Source organism: Drosophila teissieri, unplaced genomic scaffold, assembly GCF_016746235.2.
Source record: "Drosophila teissieri strain GT53w unplaced genomic scaffold, Prin_Dtei_1.1 Segkk118_quiver_pilon_scaf, whole genome shotgun sequence".
NCBI lineage: Eukaryota > Metazoa > Arthropoda > Insecta > Diptera > Drosophilidae > Drosophila > Drosophila teissieri.
Genome location: NW_025224987.1, coordinates 1979080 through 2005836, shown reverse-complemented (window position 1 = coordinate 2005836; position 26757 = coordinate 1979080). Strand labels below are relative to the sequence as shown.

Genomic DNA, 26757 nt, shown 5'->3' with positions numbered 1-26757 from the left:
TCGCAACTGCTACTACTGACTACTTAGGCTTACAATATTAAGAGTATAAGATTAGTCTACTGCACAGTTTTGGCGGCTGCATGACCCAACAGAATGCATTGCCTGGAAGAGGTTATCACTGCCTTCTATGCCTATTGCACTTTGGTTAAAAAAAAAAAATAAAAGATATAAGGAAAATCTGGGACGATGAGATCTCGACACGTTGGATCCCGGATATTACATGAAGCTGGATTTATACAAACAATATACTGACGATAAAACAAAACGTAATACACGTAAAGAAAATAATATACAAAGGAAATATCGTCGATCTATTTATATATATATATGTGTATGGTAGTTTCACTGCAGTACGCTTCAACAGCTATCTGGTTCCCCAATTACTTGGTCACCGCACTTGTTTAGGATGTTATTGATGTTACTTTATTTTGGCTGGCATTTAAAAAAAAAGCATAGGTTCACTTTTTACTTATTATTTTATTTAATAATTGATTTAATTTATTTAATTTGCTGATTATAATTACTGCCCTGGTTATGTATGCTAAGCAGACTTCGTCTTTTAGTTCAGTTTTTGCGATGTTAATTATGGCGGATGTGGGATGCTGGTTACGATCTTTTCCAACGCATGGTAATGGTCAAGACGCCGCTGCACTGATCGCTTGTTGGTCATCACTAGTGTCATTATCGAGAGAAACACCAACACTATAGCGATGAAAGGGTGTGCTGCACGCTCTGGATCTCGTTCTCTTGGTATATTACTTTCACGGTGTAGATCACATTGATCACAGTCCTTGGAACTTCCTGTCTACTGGTTCGCAAATGTTCCTTTAAGAGGTGTCCTTTTGCATTCACCGATACATCCCAATCCATCTATCGTCCACCTTCCGAAATCTATCGTCCAGTTTTGCCAAGATGTCGCCTTTTTTATATACATGCCTAGATCAACTGATACTTGTACTTGTACAGTTTTCAACAAATCCATATCACTACAAATAACGGGTATAATGGACGCCTAATATAAAAATATACAAATTATTTTAATAAAATAATAAAAATTGGTCATTCGAGACACAGTATTCACTTAGCCATCGTTTAATAAAACTTTAAATTTCAGTAAAATTTTAGCTACCAACCAATATTGGTTGCTTCGGAATATGATTTGCTGTTCGACGAATAAAATTGAGAGAACCACAGCCTAAACTTCTTTATCGATGTATCTTCCTTAGCTAAGATAGGATTCCGATGAAGTACTTTATGATTCCATATGTTAATATCACGTTCGAACTAATGGTATAAAAATCTTTATTTAATTGATGTGGTATAATATTTATAAAGTTTACTTACCATGAGACTTTCTCCATAAATAAAAATCTTCATAAGTGGCGCACTCCAACGAGGACCATAAAACTGATGAACAACTTTTTGCAACAAAGGTTCAACTGGTGTAATATATTGAAAAACTTTAAACTTTCCAAATGTATATGAATTAACTTCGAGACACACACAAGACGGTCCAATCTTAAAAAAATCAATTGAAAACACTGAAATTTAAGCACATGAATGAATATGGCATACCTGTTTGCCAGAAATTTCCATACGAAAACAGCAAAATTTCCCAAACAGTTGCAATGAATGACTCAGGTTCACTTCTGCCAAGTATTTTAATTTTCCAGCAAATGGAGACCACCTTATGGGAAAACAAGAGAGAATGCTATAGTCGAGTTCCCCGACTATCAGATACCCGTTACTCATGGAGGTAATGGTAACGCGAAGGAGAACTTTCAACATTTTCTGGAGTATCGGTAAAACGTAGGGAAAAAACTATAGAAAATGCTATAGTCGAGTTCCGACTATCTGATGCCCGTTACTCAGCTAGTGGAAGTGCGAAGAAGAAATTTCAACACTAACAGTTTTTGGCGGTTTGTGGGCGTGGCAAAAGACTTTTGGGAAATCAAGAAAAATTTAGAAGACTAAGAAAAATGTGAAAATATATCAAAACATTTTTTTTTGGCAAGTCGATATAAATTTACAAGACTAACAAAAAAATTAAAAAATACGAGAGAGAACGCTATAGTCGAGTTCCCCGACTATTTGATACCCGTTACTCAGCTAGTAGAAGTGCGAAGGAGAAATTTCAACACTGAGAGTTGTTGGCGGTTTGTAGGCGTTAGAGTGGGCGTGGCAAAAAGTTTTTTAGCAAATCGATAGAAATTTACAAGACTAATTCAAAAATGAAAAATTATCAGAACATTTTTCAAAAATGTGGGCGTGGCAGCTTTGGGCGGTTTGTGGGCGCTAGAGTAGGCGTGGCAAAAAGTTTTTTGGCAAATCGATAGAAATTTACAAGACTAATACAAAAATGAAAAAATATCAAAACATTTTTCAAAAGTGTGGGCGTGGCAGCTTTGGGCGGTTTGTGTGTGGGCGCTAAACTGCGCGTGGCAAAAAGTTTTTTGGCCAATCCATAGAAATTTACAAGACTAATACAAAAATGAAAAAATATCAAAACATTTTTCAAAAATGTGGGCGTGGCAGTTTTGGGCGGTGTGTGGGCGTTAGATTGTGCGTGGCAACATGAATCGACAAACATGCGCTGCTTCTATGTCTCTGGAGTCTGTATGCTTAATCTGAACTTTCTAGCTTTGTAGTTCCTGAGATCTCGACGTTCATACGGACGGACAGACGGACATGTCCAGATCGTTTCGGCTATTGATCCTGATCAAGAATATATATACTTTATATGGTCGGAAACGCTTCCTTCTGCCTGTTACATACTTTTTAACGAATTTAGTATACCCTTTTACTCTACGAGTAACGGGTATAATAAGCGTATTAGTCAAAAGTGTGGGCGTGGCAGATTTGAATGGTTTGAGGGCGTAGCGTAGGCGTGGCAAAAAGTTTTTCAGTTTCAAAACATTTTTCAAAAGTTTTGGGCGTTAGAGTGGGCGTGGCAACATGGGTTAACAAACTTGCGCTGCGTCTATGTCTCTGGAGTCTACATGCTGAATCTCAACTTTCTAGCTTTTATAGTAGCTGAGATCTCGACGTTCATACGGACGGACAGACTGACATGGCCAGATCGACTCGGTTATTGATCCTGTTCAAGAATATATATACTTTATATGGACGGAAACGCTACCTTTTTGCCTGTTACATACCTTTCAACGAATCTAGTATACCCTATTACTCTACGAGTAACGGGTGTAATTAGTCGGGGTTCGCCTTTCATCTCAAGGATGATATCCCTTTTTCCATATCCCTCCGATATCCCTTTTTCCATATCCCTCCGATATCCCTTTTTCGTAAGTAGGGTCTATAAAATTGGTCCCAACCCTAAACTCGGTCTATTTGCCGCTCATCTCGCAACCCAACCACATCGACATCTCCGATTGGATCAACAAAAAAAAGGAAACAAGAAGCTTGTTTATTTCTATTTATCTATGCGGAATGAAATTCGAACAAGAGTTTTAATACAAATAGCAAATTTATTTCAAGTCAGAGAAACTTATATTTTGTATATGTTTTTTATTAGACTTTAAGCTATATTACAAAAAATATTCGTGACCGTAGCGAGCAGCTTTCCTTAGATTTTCGGATACCTTTCGCATAGCCTCCTGAATTCCCTTTCCATTCCATTTTAGCAAGCTCTCTTTTGATTTTTAATATAATAATAATAATTTGAGTAACACTTTCTGGTGGATGAGTATTAGGAAGCTTAAAGTAGTATTTTGGAGTCCATTCATGGCCCTCCATTGTGAAATATGTCTCATCATCCATTATGCAAACCTTTGAACTACTTGCAGAGAACAAATTTCTAGTAAGCGCACGCAGCCGAAGTTTAATAGTCTCTCTCTGGGCATCTGAGACTTTAGGAACAGTTTTTTTAGAACATTTTATCACTCCCAATTCTTGAATGTACTTTTTTATTGTTTTGTCGCTAACATTGTATTTTTTGGCAAGCGCACGATACGATTTTGCTGTGCGACCCACAATTTCAGCCTTTAATTTGGCTCTAACTTGAGACTGATCTAATGGACACTTTTTTCCGGACCCAGGGGCTCTATCCATTTTTTTCCACTCTGAATATCCGAAATAACTTTATAAATAAAAGTTTTTTGAAGCCCATAGCCGAAAACTAATGAAAAATTTAATTTTTTGGCTGAGTTGGGTTATTTGCACAATATGTGTAAATCAAATTTTGACGCTCTGCTGTCCTCAGAGATGTTACCACGACTACTGATTTTCTTGAAAGCTAATATTTATTGCATTGCAAGCTGGAATAGTACCGTTAATTGTCATGTGCTCTAAATTTCTCCGTTAATTCTTGGAAATTCCTGCGAACATGTTTAATTTTGATCGTATTTAATTCCGCATACCTTATGTGCGTTTTTCGGTGGAATTCCGCAGTGTCCCGGAACCCATAGCATTAGGATTCTATTTCTGTTGTATTTGTTTAGAATATTTCTGATGGAGGTGGTGTAGTAGTTGCAGTGTTTGGAGTTGTGTCCATGAGTGTGTCGAGGTCATCATATGTTGTTGTGTTTTTAAACGGGGGCTTAGCGGCTGAGGAGATGGTGGAAGTATTGTTTTCGTTCTGGAGTGGGTGGGACGGTGCGTGGGCGACTTTTTCTAGGGTTTTTATAGATGTTAGTTCATTTTGTTTTATAAATGCTGGGCATGTTTTTTCCAATGGGCTGTGCTTGTTGTCTGGGATATCGTATTTGCAGTTTATGCAAAATGTAGTTTTGGTGCATATTTCGTCTGTTGCTGTGTGTTGTTTGGCGGAGCAGTGGTTGCATATTTTGTTTGATTGGCAAGCGGTTGAGAGATGTCCAAGTCTAAGACAGTTTCGGCATCTGAGTGTAAGGGGAACATTCACTCTCTCGTATCCAATCATCAATGTCTCTGGTAGCGTTAGAGATGCAAAGGTGATAATGATGATGCCAGTTTCTTTTGGTTCGTTGTTTCCCATTTTTTTAATTTTTAATATTTCTGTCACGTTTTGTGGTTTTAGTTCATTTACGATAGTTTCGTCATCGATTTAACGGAGATCATTGGAGTATATAACTCCTTTGGAGAAGTTGAGGGTCTTGTTTTCACTTACTTCCACAGGGAAGTTGTGAAAGTTGGTAATTTTTAGGAGTTTTCGCGCTTGTAGGGTGTCTTCAGCTTTGATTAGCATCGATCCTTCCTTTGTGACCTTGGCTTTTTCCACTTGACCGTTGCATCCGTAGTCAATAACTTTTCTTCTTAGGAATGGGTTTACGTTTTTGAATTTTTCACTGTCTGTTCTGTTTATGATAATGAATTTGGGTCCAGTGTCGGATGATTTAAATAATCTATTTATATCGGGGGGCATTTTTGTTTTTGTTTCTTGGGCACTAGCCCAATAGCTTTGTCTCTTTTTTTGTTTATATTTTTATGTTGTTTGTTTGTCAAAAATTTTATATAGGGTTGGTGTTGTTGTTGGTTTTTAACTGATAAGGCGTTTAGGTCCGCTGTTAATTTGTCACACGTCTTTACTTCTCAAAGCTTGACGAACGAAAGCTATTATTTTAATTAATTTTTTTTTTTATATATTAATTTTTTGTATATTTACTAAAGTTTCTAACGAAGGAGACTATCATAATATGTGAGAGAATTGTGTTGTGAATTATAAGGTGATTGAGATTAGGACAACAAAAAGAAAAACAAAGAACAGAGAGATTACAAAAAAAAGTGAAATATAACAAAGGAAATCATGCGGGTCAGAGTTAATGTAGAAGAGTTGTAAGAACACGGATATACACATAATATTATATGTATATATATTGTACGTAAAAGGATTGGACCGCTGCAGCACATGTATTGTCAAACATGGGTCTGCCTATATTTAAAAATAAACAATGCTTGAGCGTTAGAGATATAATTCTGGAAAAATACCACGAACTCCAGCGTGGGTTCATCCCTTAAACAACGATGCAAGCGGTGGTATCGCATTTTCTTGTAGATAAGGAATGCCGTGCAGTGGAAAATTCCCGCACTTACAATCCGTTCCCATGTTTGGGGAACAAATGGCCTAGTCTAGTTAGAGATAAGATTAGAACAGATAATTTTCATATTAGCTACCTAAGCTAGGACTTAGAGAAATAAAATTCAGTTTGAAATATCAACTCAACAAATGTAGCTTATTTGCTTATTTTGCAGCCTCTTTACATTTTGGTCAATCGAGCCTTCGAAAAATAAAAACTTTGACATTCGCCCTCTATGGTTAGGGACTCAGAGAAAAGCCAGCTCCCTTACGCGTTGCTAATTATAACCTCGCTTGATTTGAGGATTGAGGTCGAAAATTCTCAGCCGTTACAGCTTCTGTTATCAACTCCTTAGGAATTCCTACTGCCTGACCAATGTCAACTGGATATTGCTGGGAAGGCCAGTACGGCAATTATGATCGGGATGATATTGGGGATAATACCCGTAAGAAGGGGATAGATTTGTTGATAAGCTTGGGCTAATTCTTTTTGGTGATGAGCCTCCGTAAAACTCATGCGTGACTGAACACTGTCCGACGGTCGTTGTCCGTTCGGTACTGGGTTAACGGCCGAAGTTTTCCTCTTGGTGGAAAATGGTTTGGTACATTTGCGGATCTCGGTCCAAAGTGGTTCTGGTCGAATATCAACTTTTCGGGTAAACGGTCTATGTTGGTATAACCCAGATGCGTTGGGTTGTGAGTGAGGTTGACGGTGTTGGTTATGAGGAAACGGATTAAGGTTAGCTCTGGGTAATTTAGGTGGTATATAAGAAAATGGTTGACGAATTGGTTGATACTGAGCGTTGTATGATGGTTGGAATGGTGTTGTATAATTATATTAGTTATTCGTTTGTTTGTGAATTGCATTGTTATGTGGTTTAACGGGATGTGAAATTATTTTTGCATTATTTCGGTGTGTAACTGGTACTTTATAAAGCCCTTTGTCTTGTAATATATTTATTCTTTAACAGTACCTTGACAACTTATTCAATACAAACAAAATTTATTTCAAATGGTCCCTAAGTTCAATCTCGCTTTTGCAATGCACTATCATATTTCTATTTAGGATGACCCCGACGGCAATTTATCTTTAACTCATACATTTTATTGATAATAATAAATTTTCATCCTAATGCGCTATTTAATTTGACCAACCTCAGTGTCGTAACCTAATCCTTTTTATACCCGTTACTCGTAGAGTAAAATGGTATACTAGATTCGTTGAATAGTGTGTAACAGGCAGAAGAAGCGTTTCCGACCATATAAAGTATATATATTCTTGATCAGGATTAATAGCCGAGTCGATCTGGCCATGTCCCTTCGTATGAACGCTGAGATCTCAGGAACTACAAAAGCTAGAAAGTCTAGATTAAGCATACAGACTTCAGAGACATAGTCGCAGCGCAAGTTTGTCGATTCATGTTGCCACGCCCACACTTTTGAAAAATGTTTTAATATTTTTTCATTTTTTTATTAGTCTTGTAAATTTTTCTCGATTTGCACTCAAACGCCCACAAACCGCCCAAAAGCTGCCACGACCACACTTTTGTAAAATGTTTTGATATTTTTTCATTTTTATGTTAGTAATGTAAATTTCTATCGATCTGCAGAAAAACTTTTTGCCACGCCCACTCTTACGCCCACAAACTGCCAAAAACTGTCAGTGTTGAAGAGCCTCCTTCGCACTTTCATTAGCCAAAGGCAACAGTAGGTATTTAATGCATATTTCGTAAAAAGGAATAAGGCAGTGTATATAACACCTCGGCCGGTATTAAATTCGCAGCACCTTTGAAATAAATAGATGGCGATAATAACAGATTTTCATTCTTAAATTTAATTTTTACTAAATAGAAAAAAATGGTTTAACTAGTAAAACTTTACATATGTCGTTATATCGTTACTCTCGATCACTCTTCATTTTCACCTGGCAATGCCTTCAATTTTTTCTTGTTAACTATTTTTTTTTTTGTTTTTATATTTTTCCTCTGATTATAATACCATCAAATCATTATCGCTTTTATATACGCTCGTAGACATATTCACTTAATTTTTGTACTTTGCCTTCAGTAAAGAGGCTGCAAAATAAGCAAACGTCCACATTTGTTGAGTTGATATTTCAAACTGAATTTTATTTCTCTATGTCCTAGCTTAGGTAGCTAATATGAAATGTACTTGTTATAATCTTATCTCTAACTAGACCAACGCAGTGGCCATTTGTTCCCCAGACATGGGAACGAATCTTAAGTGCGGGAATTTTCCACTGCACGGCATTCCTTATCTACAAGAAAATGCTATATATCTTAAAATGTACAGTTGAAAGGTGTAGAAAATAGAGGCCCTGTATATGCAATGCACGCTTGTATTTCGATACCGATCATAGATTTATCCCGCTCTAACGAATTAGGAATAAGAAAATATGTATAACCATTTTGTCATTTCTTTCATTATTCAGTCGCAAATAAAATTCCGCAGCGAACACACGGTGTTTCTCTTATAGGATTCTGCCCCTCCATAGGTTATGAGCCCAGGCATTGGTGAATTTAATAATGTTTTGGTTAAGCGGTGTGTGACTCACGATTAAGAACAATGAGTGCTCTTTATCAAATTGAAAAGTTAGAGGAGAAAAACTATGACACGTGGAAAATACAGATGCGATCTGTATTGGTGCATTCCGGGTTATGGAGTGTGACGTCAGGAGATCTAACAGCAACGAACATTCCAGAGGGACACAGCTTTGTGGCTTTGGACAAAAAGGCGTTAGCAACAATAACACTGAGTGTAAAGACATCTCAGTTGGCCTACATCAATAATTGCTCGACTGCTGTGGAGGCATGGAACCAATTGAGGGACGTCCATCAGCTAAGCGGGCCTGTACGAAAGGTACAGTTGTACAAGAAGCTGCTTAACAAACGGATGGAGCAGGGGCAGAGCATGTCGACATACATAAACGAGTTTGTGGAAATTCTGGATGGTCTAGCTGGAGTTGGAATAGAGCTAAACGATGAGTTACAAACTATCGTTTTGCTGTCGAGCCTTCCTGAACAACTCGAACATTTCGTGGTGGCCATGGAAACTCGAGATCAGTTGCCTAATTTCGAGATTCTGACCCTAAAGTTGAAGGAAGAGAGCGAACGAAAAGGAATATCAGAAGAGCGAATTGACAATACTAAGGCAATCGCTGCAACACAGAGGCTAAATTGGCAGACAAAGACGTATGGGCAGAAGAAACGAAAAAATATCGTTTGCTTTAGGTTCGGTGAGCAAGGGCACATTAAGTCCCAGTGTCGGAGTGCGAGCGAAGAGATAGCAATCGCACGGTGCCAAAAAATTTGATGAATCGACAAAGCAGTCTGCTGCATGCTTGTGATGTCAACAACTTACAGAACTCGATATGGTGCTTAGATAGCGGTGCAACAAGCCATATGTGTTGTGCACGGGAGCTTTTCATAAAGTTTGAGAAGCACACAGAGCAGATCGGACTGGCCGATGCTGGATTTCTTCAAGCAGAATGTATATGTGACGTCAAGATTCAGACAGGCCTGTGCATGTTGACTCTCAAGAATGTTCTCTACGTCCCGAAGATGACAGGAAACTTCATGTCCGTGAGCAGTGCTGTGCAGAACAGATGCAAGGTGACATTTCACCTAGAGAAGGCCATGGTGGTGCAAGATGGAGAATGCATCGTGAAAGCCAAAAAGATTGGCAATTTGTATTTGTTTGAAGGTGGTCGAAGCGGGTGTTTCGCCATGTCAGTAGTTGATGGGATTTTACTGCAAAAGAGATACGGCCACATTAGTTTCTCCAGCACGAAAGAACTTGTTTCCAAAGGGATGGTGCGCGGCATAGAAAATATTGGTTTGCCGGAAAATATTAACTGCAAAACGTGTATGGTTAGCAAGATCCATGTTCAACTATTCCCAAGGGTAACGTGTAATCGGGCTAAGGAGCTTTTGGAGCTGATACACGCGGATGTGTGTGGACCTTTCCCAACACTTTCTCTGGGAGGTTCAAAGTATTTTCTTACTTTCTTTGACGACCAATCCAGGAGGATTTTTGTTTATTTTCTACGTGGAAAGAACGAGGTGCTGTCAAAGTCCATGGAGTTCAAGAATCTGGTGGAACGGCAGACAGGCAAACAGCTGAAATGCCTGCGGAGTGACAACGGCGGAGAGTTTGTCAATAAGCAGTTTGATGAATACCTCAGGAAGTATGGGATTGCCAGGCAGCTAGCAATACCGCATACGCCGCAGCAAAATAGCGTGGCGGAAAGGGCCAATCGGACGCTGGTGGAAATGTCAAGATGTCTTCTGGTCCAGGCGGGGCTAAGAGATAGTTTTTGGGCAGAAGCTGTCAACACTTCGGCTTATCTGCGTAACCGATCTCCGACCAGCGCGGTAAAGAGTATAACTCCTATGGAAGCGTGGACTGGTAAGAAGCCTTGCATGAAACATCTAAAAGTATTTGGATCTTTTACAGTTGCTCTGGACAAAGGTCCGAGGAAGGGCAGCAAGTTTCAACCCAAAGGCAAGGAGTATATTATGGTTGGGTACTCTATGGCAGCGAAAGGTTATCGGTTGTATGACCCAGCAGCTCGACAACTGGTCGAGAAACGGGATGTTTTGTTTGATAAACATCATGCTGCGGCATCCAAAGATGATGTTGTGCTGATCAACATGGAGGAACTCGTCCTAGAAAAGGCACGCAGAGGTCCTGGTCGCCCCAAGATTGTCCGAACTGGAAAACCTGGACGTCCGAAGAAACAATATAACATCTTGGGCGCTCTTGTTTCGGAAAATGTTCCGATCCCTTTGACCTGCAAAGAGGCGGTGGAAAGTTAGCATGCCATGGAATGGCGCGAAGCTATGGCTAAGGAATACGATTCCCTGGTTGCCAATCAATCTTGGCAGATTACTGATTTACCGAAGAATCAGAGAGCAATTGGTTGCAAATGGGTTTTCAACGTGAAACGAGATAAGGATGGACAAATAGAACGTTTCAAAGCTCGTCTGGTAGCAAAGGGATGCTCCCAGCAGTTTGGCGTAAATTACCTGGAAACTTTTTCGCCGGTATGCCGACTGGAGAGTGTGCGTCTAATGATAGCACTGGTGGCGGAGCTTAAGCTATATCTTCATCAGATGGATGTATGCACGGCGTATCTCAACAGCGATCTAATTCTTGTATATGTTGACGATATACTTATAGCTTGCCAATCGCACGAGGATTTGCTGGAAATTAAAAACAGCATTTCACAATCGTTTGAATGCGTTGACAAGGGTCCGTTGAGCCATTTCCTGGGAATGGAAATCGAGCGAGAAGGCGACCTTGGAGCCATTACTTTGGGACATTCGCAATATATAAAGGATTTATTGCGAACCCATGGAAGCGAATTATGCAAGTCAGCGAAAACTCCCCTGGATGCAGGTTTCCAGATAGATTGCACCAGCGACAAGTGCAAAAAGGTGGATCTCGCGTCTATCAATCTGTGGTGGGAGAGTTTATGTGGCTAGCTCTGACAACAAGACCGGACATACTGCATTCAGTGTCCAAATTGGCTCAACGAAACCAAAATCCGCATGCTGAGCACATGGCTGGCATAAAGCACATCCTAAGGTATCTCTCGTCCACAGTTGACGTGAAATTACATTATCAGCAATGTGGTCAAACGTTTTGTGGATACGTGGATGCGGTTGGGCAGGAGATAGGCTTGACAGGAAGTCTTACACTGGCTACATCTACTTGTTGGCCGGTGGTTCAATTTCTTGGCGTTCAGAAAAGCAGTACCGAGGCGGAGTACATGGCACTGTCAGTGGCTTTTAAGGAGGCGATAGTCATGCGAAGGCTAATTTTGGAAATTGGCTGCGGAGACGATAACACCCCGATCGTCGTGTATGGCGATAATCTGAGCGCGCAGGCGTTAACCAAGAGTCCTGTTAACCATTCCAGAACGAAGCATATTGACATTTGTTATCATTTTGTTAGAGACGTCGTAAAGGAAGGGAAAGTTTTGTTAAAATATAAATGTACAACCGAAATGATAGCAGATATTTTGACCAAGAACCTTCCGAAGACCAAACAAGAATTGTTTACAGAAATGCTAAATTTGTATTAAATATAATTTGAAAACATGTATGCATTGAAGAAGGGTGTAGATAATAGAGGCCCTGGCACGCTTGTATTTCGTTACCGATCATAGATTTATCCCGCTCTAACGAATTAGGAATCAGAAAATAAAGTAACCATTTTGTCATTTCTTTCATTCATCATTCAGTCGCAAATAAAATTCCGCAGCGAACACAAAATGTACTGAATATTATGGTGGGCAACTAAAATTTTATCTTCGGTTCTTGCCGTACAATAAGGCGCAATACTTAAAATTCCTTGCTAAGGCGTATGCAAATATTCTTTTTTCCATTTTACCAAGACATCTTTCCTCATTTTTTGGATGGGTTTTCACCTATCCAAATTTCCGATTCTTTGATCCTCCATCGATTCGACTATTTCTAAGGGCGGTCATCCAATCAAAAAATGACCTGGCGTTAAGCTTCTTGTTGTTCCATCTTATTAACTATAGTGTATAATGGTCTTGAATTTAAACATCCTTCTATTTGACATAAAAGAGTTCACATTTCTTCCTATGTCAAAATATTTTTGAACACTTAACACTTTGAACACTTGAACACTTTGTTGTTTTGCAAACACTTTATCTCTTGACTGAATTGAAGTTTTTGTTGCTTTTTTATGACTATCCTTCAGCTAACATTAATTCTTTTACCTGTAGGATGGAAGGCTACGTTTCATTTTGTGTTTTTATTAAGCAGGAATACCTCTCCAACAAATTGCAAATAGGATCATCGGTTTTATTATTGTATTTATAATTGTCGTGTTCTCTTTCAATTGCTGCCAAGGCCAATGCTCTTTTGCATCAGCTAGCCATTTGGACCTTTCCACCAAAGATCACAGTGTGTCTATTGTTTTTAATCAATTCCCCTAGATACTAAATCAGCTGGATTTTCTTCAGACCTTACATGATTCCATTCATTGTTGGCTGGTTTTCGAATGTCATCTGTTCTTCGTCTGATAAATTTAACCTTACTTTGGTTACTCTTGATCCATGCTAAAATGATATTGGAAACACTCCAAGCATACAAACATTTCTTCCTTACTGTTTAATGACTCTTTTATTCTTTGGATCAGTACGATTAACAAATGTTCGGCACACAGTTTTAGTTTAGGGATAGTTTTTCTTTTTTTTTATAGGATTAACTCTACTTTTGCTAGCTATTATAGTTACAGCATCTCCTACATTAGCATACATTACTCCAACGTATGCTTTTTCTGAGGCATCAGCAAATCCATGTAGCTGAATACTTATGCCATTTCCAGAATTAATCCATCTTTGGATTCGAATGTTTTCTAAATATAATACATTTTCTCTAGTATTTCAGTATTTCAAATCTTCTGCTGCTAATTCCTGATCCCATTCACTTTTGCTTATCCAAAGTTTTTGAATGAAAAGTTTTCCTAAAATGGTCACGGGAGCCATCCATTCTAAGGGATCATATATTTTAGATAATATCGATAGTACTATCCTTTTGTTTGTCAATTTGGATGACCCGTAACTTACTTTTAACTTAAATAAATACTTTTGTGTCCAAGTGTGTTAACACTCTCATTTTCAATAATACTAAGAACCTTGTTATCCCCAGTATCCTCTACTGTTGATAATCCCAGGGGATTACACCTGAGCACCAGTTTGGTTTTCGTGCTGGCCACTGTACTGTTGAGCAGCTCCATCGGGTCGTCGAGCAAATTCTGACTGCCTACGACAGCAAGGAATATTGCAACAGCCTCTTCTTGGACATTCGAGAAGCGTTTGATCGAGTGTGGCACATTGGACTTCAACTAAAAATCAAGCAGACGCTGCCTGCTCCATATTTAGGGTTGCTAAAATCGTACCTGGAAGAAGGGAGGTTCGCTGTGCGCTTTCATTCAGCAATTTCCACCGAGCACAATGTGGCAGCTGGTGTCCCACAAGGTAGTGTCCTCGGCCCCCTGCTCTACTGCCTGTATAGCCACGACATGCCGCAGCCGGATGTAAACCTTTACGGGAAATCAATGTTGGCCACATTTGCCGATGACGTGTGCGTCACCTATAGGTCCCGATGCGAGCACGACGCAGCCGATGGTATACAGGACTTTGCAGATCGGTTCTCAGAATGGGCAAGACGTTGGAACATTGGCATCAATAGCAGTAAATCCAACAACGTCTGCTATACTTTAAAGCGGAGAACGCCACCGCCCGTCTACATCGAGGCAACCCCTGTACCACAGCCGAACGCAGCAAAATACTTTGGAGTGCATCTGGATCGCAGACTCACATTTTCCGAGCATGTGACCGACATCAGAACCCGCCTACGTGCTAAGGTGGCGAAGCACTACTGGCTACTTTGTTCGCGCAGTAAATTGTCGCTATCCAACAAGCTGACAATTTACAAACAGATTTTAGCTCCAAACTGGAAGTACGGGTGCCAAATCTGGGGTTTGGCATGCGACAGCCAAATCAAAAGGATCCAGGCTATACAAAATAAGGTCGCAAGACTCATCACCCGATCTCTCATTTCCCGATCTCCTGTGACAAGGGCCAGCAGAAGCTGACGCTTATCTTAATGCAATTGTAGTAAAATCATTGTAAAATAGAAAAAGCTAACTATAGTTAGCCGGCATGCCCAAATGGGCTGAATTAATAGAAAAGAAGGACACACAGGGGCTCCAAGATTTCCCCGTATGCCTTAATAAAAAAATATACATTTTCTTAAATTTTGTCTCCATGTAAAAATCTTTTCTTATTAGTTCACTTATATTTTATTTTGACATTTATCTGCTATGTCCACCAGAACCCTGGTAGCTAAGTATGGTGCAGATACCGTACCATAAGTGACTGTTAGTTTATAATTTTTAATTTTTTCTCCATAAAATATATTGATATTTTTGGTTATTTTCATTTATTTTAATCTGACGGTACATTTTTTAAATGTCCGCAGAAACAACAAATACCCATTTCCTCTACTTAACAATAATGTCAAAAATATCTTTTTGAGCTCGTGGACCAACCCACATTATATCGTTCAAACTTTTATTATTTGAAGTTTTTGCTGAAGCATCAAAAACTACTCTCAGCTTGGTCGTCAGGATTGAATCTCTGATAACAGCCTGGTGTGGTAAAAAATACTTACCATCATTAGTTACTTTGACCATGTGTCCTAACTCGATATATTTTTTCATAAATTAAGAATAATCAGCCTTAAGTTAAGTTTTTTATTATATTTTTAATTTCTTTTCCAAATTTATAAAACGAGCCATTGCTTGCTTCTTTGAATCTCCTAAGCTGACATCTTGTTTAAATGGGATAGACACAACGTATCGCCCATCTGCGTCTTTTGTTGTGGTTTTAATGAAATTATCTTCGCATAATTCCGATTCGATGTCATTTTTTCGTTATATAACTCCATTCTGTAGAATGTGAGTATATATGTCTTCTCCAATGATTAGATCAATACAACCATGTTTATTAAAATCGGGGTCGGCTAATTTAAAACTCTTCCATCTCTTTTGATCAACATTAATTGTGCTGACTGGAAGCGCTTTCATGAGTTTTGGAAGAATGAGTGCTTCAATTTCCAAATTTTTTGGAATTTTGGAATTTTATTGAAATTATTGCTTTGTGCTTGGAGTGGAAGATACTGCTTCCTGTGGAAGATACTCCACTTATTTCCGTATGTGAACGAAATTTTTCAATTTTAGAATCTGTGCAGACTCTTCTGTAATGCTTGTGCTTTGAGAACCGCTATCAATCAAAGCCCTTAATTTTTGAAAACCTCCCTATCCTGACTTCACTTGAATCAATGCCGTGGCTAACAAGGCTTGCCCTATTGTTCAACACGTATTCACTTTTTCTGGATTATTACCTTTGAGGTGAAGTAACGTGTGGTGAGGTTTTCGACAAATCGAACAGAGCTTCTCGCTTGTAAACTTTTTATTAAACGGATGCCTTAGACATGGCTTTCAAACAAGTTCCCAGGTGGCTTCATAATTTTCGCCAGAGCCAAGCAATAAATGAGTTACCACATTCCTGGCTTCTCCTTTTAATGCTGATTTGAGGTAATTAAACTGAAGAGAAAGGACTGAGATCCTCTCTCGAATGAATGAGTTCTGTGAAGAGCTCATTAAAAAGATCCCATTCTTTGGAATCACCAAAGAAAGTGGGTATCTGAGTTTTAGGCAGGGTTGGTAACTCCTCTGCCTTAACAACCGTCGACATTTCAGCTTTCTTAACTGTTCCACTGAGTCGACTATTTATGGCTTTTAAAATATTTTGCTTGTCAAACTCAAGTTCACTAATTTCATCCTCAAATAGCGAACTTTCAAAATAAATATGGTTAAATATTTTATTCCAAAGAAATTATATTTTGTTTTTTCTTATTTTAAGGAAATCTGGACTATTATTTATTAGTTTTGACGTCTCTTCTAGATATATTCTAAATTGCCCAACATTTCTACATAATGCCTGCTCTACTTTTGAAGCGTTGTCACTCGAGATACCCAGTGTCTCCTGAATACCCATTTTCTCAGGATTTGCTTTAGGGGTGCTCTACGGACCTACCTTTATTCTTTTCATATTTCATTTTTATTTGTGTCAACGCCATCATTATTACATCATACTGCTTGGAGTTAATATATTCATGATCGACAATGCCGATCTTTAACAAATTGCTATGATTAGCAACGAATTATTTTTGCAGTTCTTCTAATTTTAAAAATTCCTTTTCACTTAAAATTGGTTTAATTTCCAATTTTCTTATTTCCAAAACAATTTCGGTCTGCTTTTTTAAAATCTATATTGTTTTTTCTGACATCATAATGATCTTTTTTTTTAAATTTGTATAATAATAAAGTAATGCGTTCTTGAGTTGTGTCGTTGGCGATGTAGTTTGCGAGGCGTCGTTGGCAATGCGTCGTTGGCAGGTTTCTAGTTATACCCGTTACTCGTAGAGTAAAAGGGTATACTAGATTCGTTGAAAAGTATGTAACAGGCAGAAGGAAGCGTTTCCGACCATATAAAGTATATATATTCTTGATCAGGATCAGTAGCCGAGTCGATCTGGCCATGTCCGTCTGTCCGTCCGTCTGTCTGTCCGTCTGTCCGTCTGTCTGTCCATCCGTATGAACATCGAGATCTCAGGAACTACAAAAGCTAGAAAGTTGAGATTAAGCATACAGACTCCAGGGACATAGACGCAGCGCAAGTTTGTCGATTCATGTTGCCACGCCCAATTTAACGCCCACAAACCGCCTAAAACTGCCACGCCCACACTTTTGAAAAATGTTTTGATATTTTTTCATTTTTGTATTTGTCTTGTAAATTTTTATCGATTTCCCAAAAAACTTTTTGCTACGCCCACTCTAACGCCCACAAACCGCCAAAAACTCTCCTTTGCACTTCCACTAGCTGAGTAACGGGTATCAGATAGTCGGGGAACTCGACTATAGCGTTCTCTCTTGTTTTTTCTTCCTTCTCTCTAGGCCTTGTTGACGTCGATGCTAAAGATGATTTTGTGTTTTTTTTTTCACGTATATATTTTTTTTGTTTTGTCCAGTTATTCGCACACTGTATATGCGCTTATTAGGTACTTATTCACTCTTTTTTTAATTTATTATGCTCTTATGGCATTTATTAAATGCTTTTACTGCATTTACGAACTTTTGATACCGTTTGTACTTGAATCGACACGGAAATACTTGATTTTTTTTTCTTTGAGTGTAATTTTTTTTTATTTGTACTAAGCACTTTGTTTTTGCTGATGTATGGCCTCAAGCACGCCAAACCATAATTTATTATGGTTACAAAGCAGCGTTTAGCTATGTAGACTATAAGGTGCTTGTTTTATTTTTAAAACATACAAAATTCTTGTGTATTTTTTGCTTTTTTAATTTTATACTCTGTTCCTTACCTTTGGTAGGGGGAAACAATAGTTCATTACTTTTGCTACCTTCAGCTGCAAGATTAAACATAAAGAATTAAATTTAAAAAGCCTTATAGATAACGGCTCAACGGTAGATATGGCCACTACGAATTTTTTCAAATTACCCATTCAAGAGATAGTAAAGACAATAGATGTAATGGCTCGTACACCGTACAAAAGAAAGTAATTTTACCCAAAAATAACCTTCTTCCTAAATCATACTACCTATACCATACACTTGTTCAACTAAATACGACTTGCTTGGGAAGCAAGTCCATGACGAGGGAACCAAATCAGTAAATTACGGATCCCGTACCGTTACAATATACGGATGCTCTAAATACGCAGAGTAACTCTTTCAAGCTAAACCACTTAAACTTCGAAGAGAAATCTAAATTAACAGCTCTCCTAAAAATACAAAGGGAGACCCCCTCACATTCACTAACAACGTAGACTTACAGAAAACCTTACGGCTACGCTCCCGGACCTGATACAGAAGTAGAAAGTCAAATAAAAGAAATGTTAGATCTGGGAATAAGCCGGGAAAGCAATTCCCCTTATAATAGCCCCATTGTGGTAGTACCTAAGAAAGCAGAAGCCTCCGGACAAAAGAAATATAGAATAGCCATAGTTTACCGTAACCTCAATGAAATATCAACAATATCAGACAAATATCCAATCCAGAATATGGATGAAATCTTAAGCAAGTTGAGAGGATGTTTTTATTTTTCTTAAATTGATTTAATTAAAGGGTTTCACAAAGTAGAAGTGGACCTCGAGTCTATCTCTAAGACTGCCTTCACAACTAAGACAGGGCACTACGAGTATACTCTGTAACGAACTGATTTTGTTTGTCTGCGCGCTACGAAATACGTGCGGCTAGCTCAGTAGATTTTGTGCGTTCGTCCCACCAAATTTATAATATAACGTGATCACCCGGTTACCAGTAATAACACTTGCAGATTTGTCTCTTGGGTCTTTATTCGTACTTAGTTTTACAACGCAATCTGGTTATACGGACGTCTCTGCTCTCCCGTCGTAGTGCTAGATGACTTGTCCAGCGGCCTCGTTCCTCTGTCTCGCCGCTCTCGTCGTCCTGAGTGGCGCGGACCTTCGTTGTTGGACGCTCGTCACTTGGGCTGAGAATTGTTGTCGTACAAAGACTCACGGAAGCTAACGGCTGCGATCCCCAAGGCAAGCGCCTGTGCAACAGCAACACACCAACCCCACGTCTGTTCGGACTGGTGGCGCCGGTACCACGCCTGCTCGGATTGCACGGACACACAAGGCTATCGCCTTGTTCAAGTACGCGGTCTTCTACACAGTCCACCGGGTCTACACCACAATCCCTGCCGCTTTTCCGGTGACCTCCTTGGTATGGCTTCGCCTGTTGAATGCCTCCGGGCTACCCGTGCCTCATCGTATTGGACCTCAGCTACCTGCGTCTCAATTCGGAGACTTTCCTTGTCCCGAACGTCTTGACGTAGCGATCTGGCTCCTTGTTGACTACCACGGCTGTAGCTCCTCCGCTGACTTCGTTCTTCATGTTGTTGACTGGTATACTTGTTCTCCTTGACTGTCCAGCGTTCGGCCCGCTTATATAGGCCTTCTTTAACGGTTCACCCCTCTGGTCTCCAGTCTCCGGATCCAAAGTCCACGGTTTTTAGACGACAATATGCTTTTTTCAACGTACTTAGAGGAAAATCTTCAATCCCTTAAATCAGTCTTTCATGCATTATCTAATGCTAATCTAAAACTCCAAGTAGATAAATGTGAGTTCTTAAAACACGTCACGTATTTCATAGGACAAAGGAGATAAAATTAATTTTTAGGACTCACAGGCTTTAATAGTAAGTACATACCCCATTTCGCACAGATTGCAAAACCTTTAACAAAATGACTCAAAAAGGAAAGCAAGAATAGATACTAAAAACACGAAATATATTGAGGCATTCAAAAGGTTGAAACTCCTTATTTCAAATGATCCCATACTTCGATCACCAAAGTAATTACAGTAAGATCGAAAAAGTACTGTTAGCTATTGTTTTGGCAACGAAAACATTTAGACACTATTTGCTAGGTCGACATTTTGAAATAGGATGTGAACACCGTTGTGCTGGTTGCTTTAGATGAAGGAGCCCAACGCCAATTTAACGAGGTGGATATTCAGACTAGCTGAATACGATTCGATATTTAATTAATTAAAAAAAATGATATAGCAGATGCTCTATCCAGTATTTATATAGGGGAAGCGTTCTTTGCTTTAGCTACGCAGCACAGCGCTCAAGAGGATAACAAGAAACTAATATTCATAATAAATAATTACAACATACTAGTGAAAATTACTTACTAGACCAGAAAAGGTAAAACAGGAGAATCATTATAAAAAACAGATCATCTTCATTTATTATGAAATGCTAATTCATAAAAAAACTAAGCAGTATTTGATCGCTTTTTTTGTAAGTAAACACAGTGTTTTATACATAGACAGCGACGATGATTTCGAAACAATACAGGCAGCTCATAAAAAAATGATCAACCCTGAGTATTAATCCTGAGATACAAATAGAAAACTATACTTTATACTTACAATCACAAAAAAGGACATTACATCACGAGACAAACTCACATATTTTTACAAGCAGGGCAGCTCAACTTAAATATACAAGACGCAAAAATAAATAAGAGAAAAACTCAATATAGGCAGGAGAGACCACGATATCGATACGAGGTATCTTAAAGGGCCCTTTCAGTAAGGAAAATTAGATCCTAACAAATTAAATAATAACAGCGTACAGATCATTACAAAATAACCAATAGAGGTAGAGCTACAAAATACAATAAGACTCAGTTTAAGAAAGCCAAACAAATCTCTAACCTACCTAGTTTACAGAACGACGATGCAACAGGACCAATTGGGAGAGGTACAAAAAATATGATGGCTCCCATACCGACTTTTCTAGCCCCTTGGAAACCGAGCAAGTCATTGATCAGTTTGCTGGTGACCTAGAATCAACACTAGTTGCAACAGGAAAAGCTTCAACTCCACAAGGTATCTACTCATGCAGTATAAAGTTTAACATGACAACTTGAGATACTGAACTGCTTGTGCTTGAAAAACGACGACTTCGAAGGGAGTGGCAAGAGCGCAGATCACCTGGGACAAAGAGTAGACTAAAAGCAACTTTCTTGCAGACTTACCACAGTACTTAAGAAAGAAGGAGCGGACGCACAACTACGTTACATCGAGAGTCTCACGACCACCAGCACAAAGAACTCAATGTGGAAAGCCCATAGGAATCTGCAGGCACCAACAGAAACTGTTGTATACCTTCGTTACTCTACCAGAAACTGGGATCGTAGTGACATGGAAAGAGCATCTCAGAAAAGTATTTTAACCAAATCCAGCCACTAATTCATTTACTCCCACCCTTAGCTGCATCTGACCTAGCACCACAAGAACCCATAGAATTTCGGCCAAGCGAAATAACGAAAGTCATTAAAGAGCAACTGAACACTAGAAAATCGCCTGTCTATGAATTATTAACTCCAAAAATGATCATCGAGCTCCCAATGTGTGCAGTTCTACAAATCAGCTGGTTCTTCAACGCCATTAAGTAAGTGTAAGTAGTTATAATATGATCCCTTAGCCGGGGAAAAACAAAACACATCCATCATCATACAGATTAATAAGCTTACTTACTTGTGTAGCAAGCAGTCACACTAATTAATAACAACAGTCACACTACCTTATTTATTGTACATACATGGCTATACACTTATTTTTAAGCACAATTTATGCATACCGGTTACTTTCGTTTTAAGATCGTGCTTACGGACACTACTTCGCGTGTCCCGTTCGCACGATCAGCAACTGACACACCAATACACATACATAAGAAATAGACTACGAATGGAACGAAATGAGAATAAAGAACACTTCGTTTGTGAATAGGGAAGACAACTGTCGCTTTTATCGCCTCCTACAATTTCTGAAGTGGGATAACTGTGAAACTGTGAAATCAACTACAAAGCGAACAAAAAAAGTGAAAAGGAAAAGACAGTGAATAAATATTAAAGTAGTAAATAGAAAATATTATAAAATGGAAAATATCGGTGCAGACGATTATACGGCAGTGGAACTGCGCAATTGGTTAGGAAACCTCAACATGCAGAAAAGCGGTAATAAGGCCACGCTTGCGTCGCGATTGCATGGGGTTCTCCCTGAAGCCCGAGAAGTTTGACCGGCGATGGATGAATTAGAAGGTAAAGGTGCTAGCAACGATTTGTAGCACAGAAACGTTGAAGAGTCAGCTCCAGATGACGACATGAAAAGCGCAAGTAACGGGAACGGCGCCCAAGTTGGACCGCCAAGTAGCGAACACAGCACCAACGCTGCAAACATGAATGTTCATGACGATGCCTTCAACATTTAACAACCACGGCGATGGGGAGTTGGCAAGCCAGGAAATTTTTCGAGAAGTTTCTACGTAGTTAGACGCCATGCAGCGTCAATTAATGATGCTCCAATTGGAAAACGACATGTTGAAACTGGAATGTGCTCGAAATTGAAACATTGCTGCCAAATCGGATCGAAACAGTGCTGCTAAACAAAATGAATCCAATGGTGCCACACAAGATCGAGATATCGCTAGCAGGAATGCCAGATCGGGGAAAGCTGCTGCAAATAAGCAAAAGTTGTTAGCAATGGCCAAGGAAATGCTTTCGATATTCGACGGTGCTTCTAACAACAAACTTAATGTCAGCATATGGATCGCACAGCTCAACGCGGTGACAAAGATGTTTATGCTAAATGGCAATGTAATTCGCATGCTGGTGATGTCCATGTTGAGAAACCATGCTTAAATTTAATTGACGAAAGTTTTTAAGTGCGCATATTTTAAAGAAAAAACGGTGCTGGCTACACAGATTCAGATGGACGATGAGGAGCTAATCGACAACATCATTGATGGGATTCCCGACTCGCTTCTGCGACAACAGGCACATATGCAATGTTTTAACTCGTCTGCGCAGCTGTTGCAGGCACAAGATCTAGCTGCGTAAACCAGTATTTTCGTCTGGACGTGCCAAAGTTTCGATCGAGAATGGACCTGGTTCGGTGCCTACAAAAAGGTGCTTCAATTGCAACGCTGTTGGGCTGACTGCCGCAAGCCCAAACGGGAGCACGGAGCATGCAACGCATGTAACAGTATGGGTCATTTGGTGTACGACTGCACTGAGTGAAAGTTCCAACAATGAATATGTAAGACCATTTAAGAAATTTTCGGTTCAGAGCCTAATAAATTCTTATTTTTAGAATGCCTAATCGATTCTGAGAGTCCATTAATTAGTTTTATATAGATATACGTTGAAACCATATTGAAAAAAAAACGTTAAGTTAAACAAAAACATTAAGTTAAAGACAAATTACGTTGTCTTAAATGGTAGCCCTTTAGATATAATAGGAAAAATATCATGTTTTGCCATTATCAATAAAAAAATATTACATTTTGAGTTATTAATTGTGACAAACAGATCGATGGCATATGGAACGGTTTTGGGTCGAGATTTTATTAACATGTAACTTTAAGATTGTGAGGGAAAATGATAGTTTAAATGATAAAAATTCTGAAAAATATGCTGCAAATGATGGAAACTGTGAAAATTATTTTCCAAATGATACAAATTCTGAAAATTTTGTTGCAAATGATCGATATTCAAAAAAAGATTGTTCAAATGAATGATACTCAAAAAACATTGTTTAGATGATATTTGTGTATACTGCCGGGATAATCACGTTATTTGGGCGCCAGATGTAACGAACTGATTTTGTTTGTCTGCTCGCTACGAAATACGTGCGTCTAGCTCAGTAGATTTTGCGCGTTCGTCCCACCAAATTTATAATATAACGTGATCACCCGGTTACCAGTAATAACACTTGAAGATTTGTCTCTTGGGTCTTTATTCGTACTTAGTTTTACAATGCAATCTGGTTATACGGACGTCTCTGCTCTCCCGTCGTAGTGCTAGATCACCCGGTTACCAGTAATAACACTTGCAGATTTGTCTCTTGGGTCTTTATTCGTACTTAGTTTTACAATGCAATCTGGTTATACGGACGTCTCTGCTCTCCCGTCGTAGTGCTAGATGACTTGTCCACCGGCCTCGTTCCTCTGTCTCGCCGCTCTCGTCGTCCTGAGTGGCGCGGACCTTCGTTGTTGGACGCTCGTCACTTGGGCTGAGAATTGTTGTCGTACAAAGACTCACGGAAGCTAACGGCTGCGATCCCCAAGGCAAGCGCATGTACAACAGCGATGCCTTCTAAAAACCTCCAGGCTACCCGTGCCTCGTCGTATTGGACCTCAGCTAATTGCGTCTCAATTCGGAGACTTTCCTTGTCCCGAACGTCTTGACGTAGCGATCTGGCTCCTTGTTGACTACCACGGCTGTAGCTCCTCCGCTGACTTCGTTTTTCACGTTGTTGACTGGTATACTTATTCTCCTTAACTGTCCAGCTTCCAGCATTCGGCCCGCTTATATAGGCCTTCTTTATCGGCTCTGGTCTCCAGTCTCCGGATCCAAAGTCCACGGTTTTACCGTTGGCCCGGTCCAAAGTCCAGCTTGTACCGTTACTCTCCTTCAAACCTTCTGACTTCAGGCTCAGAGTCTTTAAACTCTTTTTCTCCAGACTCTGAGTCTCAAAACTCTCTTTCTCCAGTTTCAGAGTCTCCAAACTAACTTTCTCCAGGCTTCTTCCCGCATTCTTCATTCTCGTCATTTGGTCCCACTATTCCCCGTTGATCGATTGTTGCCGATAGATCCCGATAACTCCCGTTGGGGCGGCGTTGCCACTTGATGACCATGGTATTTCTGTAGTGTGACCCGTCATGTGCTGCTAATTCCGATATTTTTGTCCATCGATTGACACTATCGAGTGCCGATCGACCGCCTTGTGATCGAGGCGCCTCCTTCCCTAAGCTTTGATGACTATATACAAAATTCTGGCGGTAAGTTGGAATGTAAACAAAACCGTTTCATCATTATTATTCCTTGACTTTCTTCCCTGCAGCCTCATTTTGCGTGCCTTGCGGTACTGCTGTACCGCCCCTCCCCTTTCCGAGGGAGTATGTGGGTTCCTTGGAGGTAGTTGTTGAGGCAGGATTCTGGTTCGCTCGTGGTCCGTTTCCGTTGACTCTCCCCTTGGCCTGACGCTAGAACGGTTGTTGGATTCGTAATCTGCGCCCGTTGACTCTCGCCCTGGCCTGAAGCTAGAACGGTTGCCGAGCCTAGTCCGTTCTCAGGTGCTGCCATTCTTAACGTCCCACCGTTTGTGACCTTACTTTTCACTGGTGGTGGTTGTCGGGGCAATATTCTGGTCCGCTCGCGGTCCGCATCCGTTGTCTCTCGCCGTGGCCTGACGCTGTAATGGTTGTCGGACTCGCAGTCTGCATCCGTTGACTCTCGCCTCAGCCTGATGCTAGAACGGCTGCCGAACCTCGTCCGTTCTCAGGTGTTGTCGTTCTCCTGCCTGCCTTCCCTGTTTTTTTCCGATGGACCCGCATCCACGTACTCGTCATCATTGTCCTCCCGATCCTGTTGGTTTAGGTCGCTGACTTGTACCGTGCGTTCCTTTTTGTTCTTCCGGTGGCGAATCTTACATATCACTGGCGATATGAAATCCACAATTTGGTACGGCCCATCGAACCTCGGAGCTAGTTTGGACGCAATCCCTGCAGCCGCTTTTGATAAATGGTGCTCTTTGGCCCACACCACTTCACCAATCCTCGGTTTCCACTGTCTTCTCCGCAGGTTGTAATGCCTTGCTTGGTCCTGGGACACCCTCTCCAGGGTGTCCTCCGCACAATCTCGAAGATCTCGTTCATCTTCTCAGCGTTTCCTTCTGGTGACTCTGGTTGCCTTCCTGTTCCTAGCGTTTCTCTGTCAACGAGTGCGTTCGGTAATCTTGGCTCGCGGCCCTGTGTCAAAAATGCCGGTGTGTAGCCTGTGGAATCTGACACACAGGAATTCACAGCCAGCATGATTTCGGGCCATCTTTCATCCCAATTCCTCTGGTTTTGTCCGGCAAACTGTGCTATCATTGTCTTCACAGTGCGGTTGGCTCTCTCCGTCGGGTTCTCCTGTGGGGTGTATGGTGCCGTAAACTGCTGCTTTATCCCCATGTCGTTGAGGAACTTCTTGAAAGCCCGACTCGTTAACTGCACGCCGTTGTCCGTAATAACCACCTTCGGTACTCCAAATCGTGCGACTATGCGTTCCCTGAACGCTTTCTGCAATGTTTCCGCCGTGGCTGTTCGCAAAGGCACCAATTTCGTCCATTTAGAAACCTGTCGATCAGCACCAACAACATATTGTTTCCATGCTTCGACCCTGTCGCCCAGGGCTCTTCCGGGATCTGTTTCAACATCTTTCCCGCCGCCTGCCGCGAAGTCATACTGCTGCAGCTCCAACGCCCATCTGGCAATTCTTCCCGAAGGGCTTTCTAAGTTGTTCAGCCACTTCAGTGCCATATGATCCGTCACTACCTTAAAGTGGTAGCCCTCCAGGTATGGCTTTAGCTTCCGAATAGCCCACACAATTGCCAAGCACTCCTTCTCTGTTGTTGAGTAGTTCTTCTCGGCTCCGTTTAGGGTTCGGCTGGAGTATGAAATGACCTTTTCGCCATCTTCTGTGTCCTGTGTGAGGATGTGTGTGCAGGATGAACATTTT

The 26757-nt window shown here is 40.2% G+C and overlaps 1 protein-coding gene across 1 annotated transcript in view; it reads right to left on the bottom strand.

Moving 5' to 3' along the window:
- Positions 1-529: 529 nt before the first annotated feature.
- Positions 530-26757, bottom strand: part of LOC122625484 (cholesterol 7-desaturase nvd) — a 289338-nt gene continuing 263110 nt past the window's right edge. The window contains exons 5-8 of the mRNA XM_043805578.1: positions 1576-1687; positions 1345-1518; positions 1082-1284; positions 530-1012 (exon numbers count right to left, since the gene is read on the bottom strand). Coding sequence (XP_043661513.1) covers positions 1126-1284; positions 1345-1518; positions 1576-1687 — 445 coding nt within the window. The 3' untranslated portion in view covers positions 530-1012; positions 1082-1125. The remainder of the gene's footprint in view (positions 1013-1081; positions 1285-1344; positions 1519-1575; positions 1688-26757) is intronic.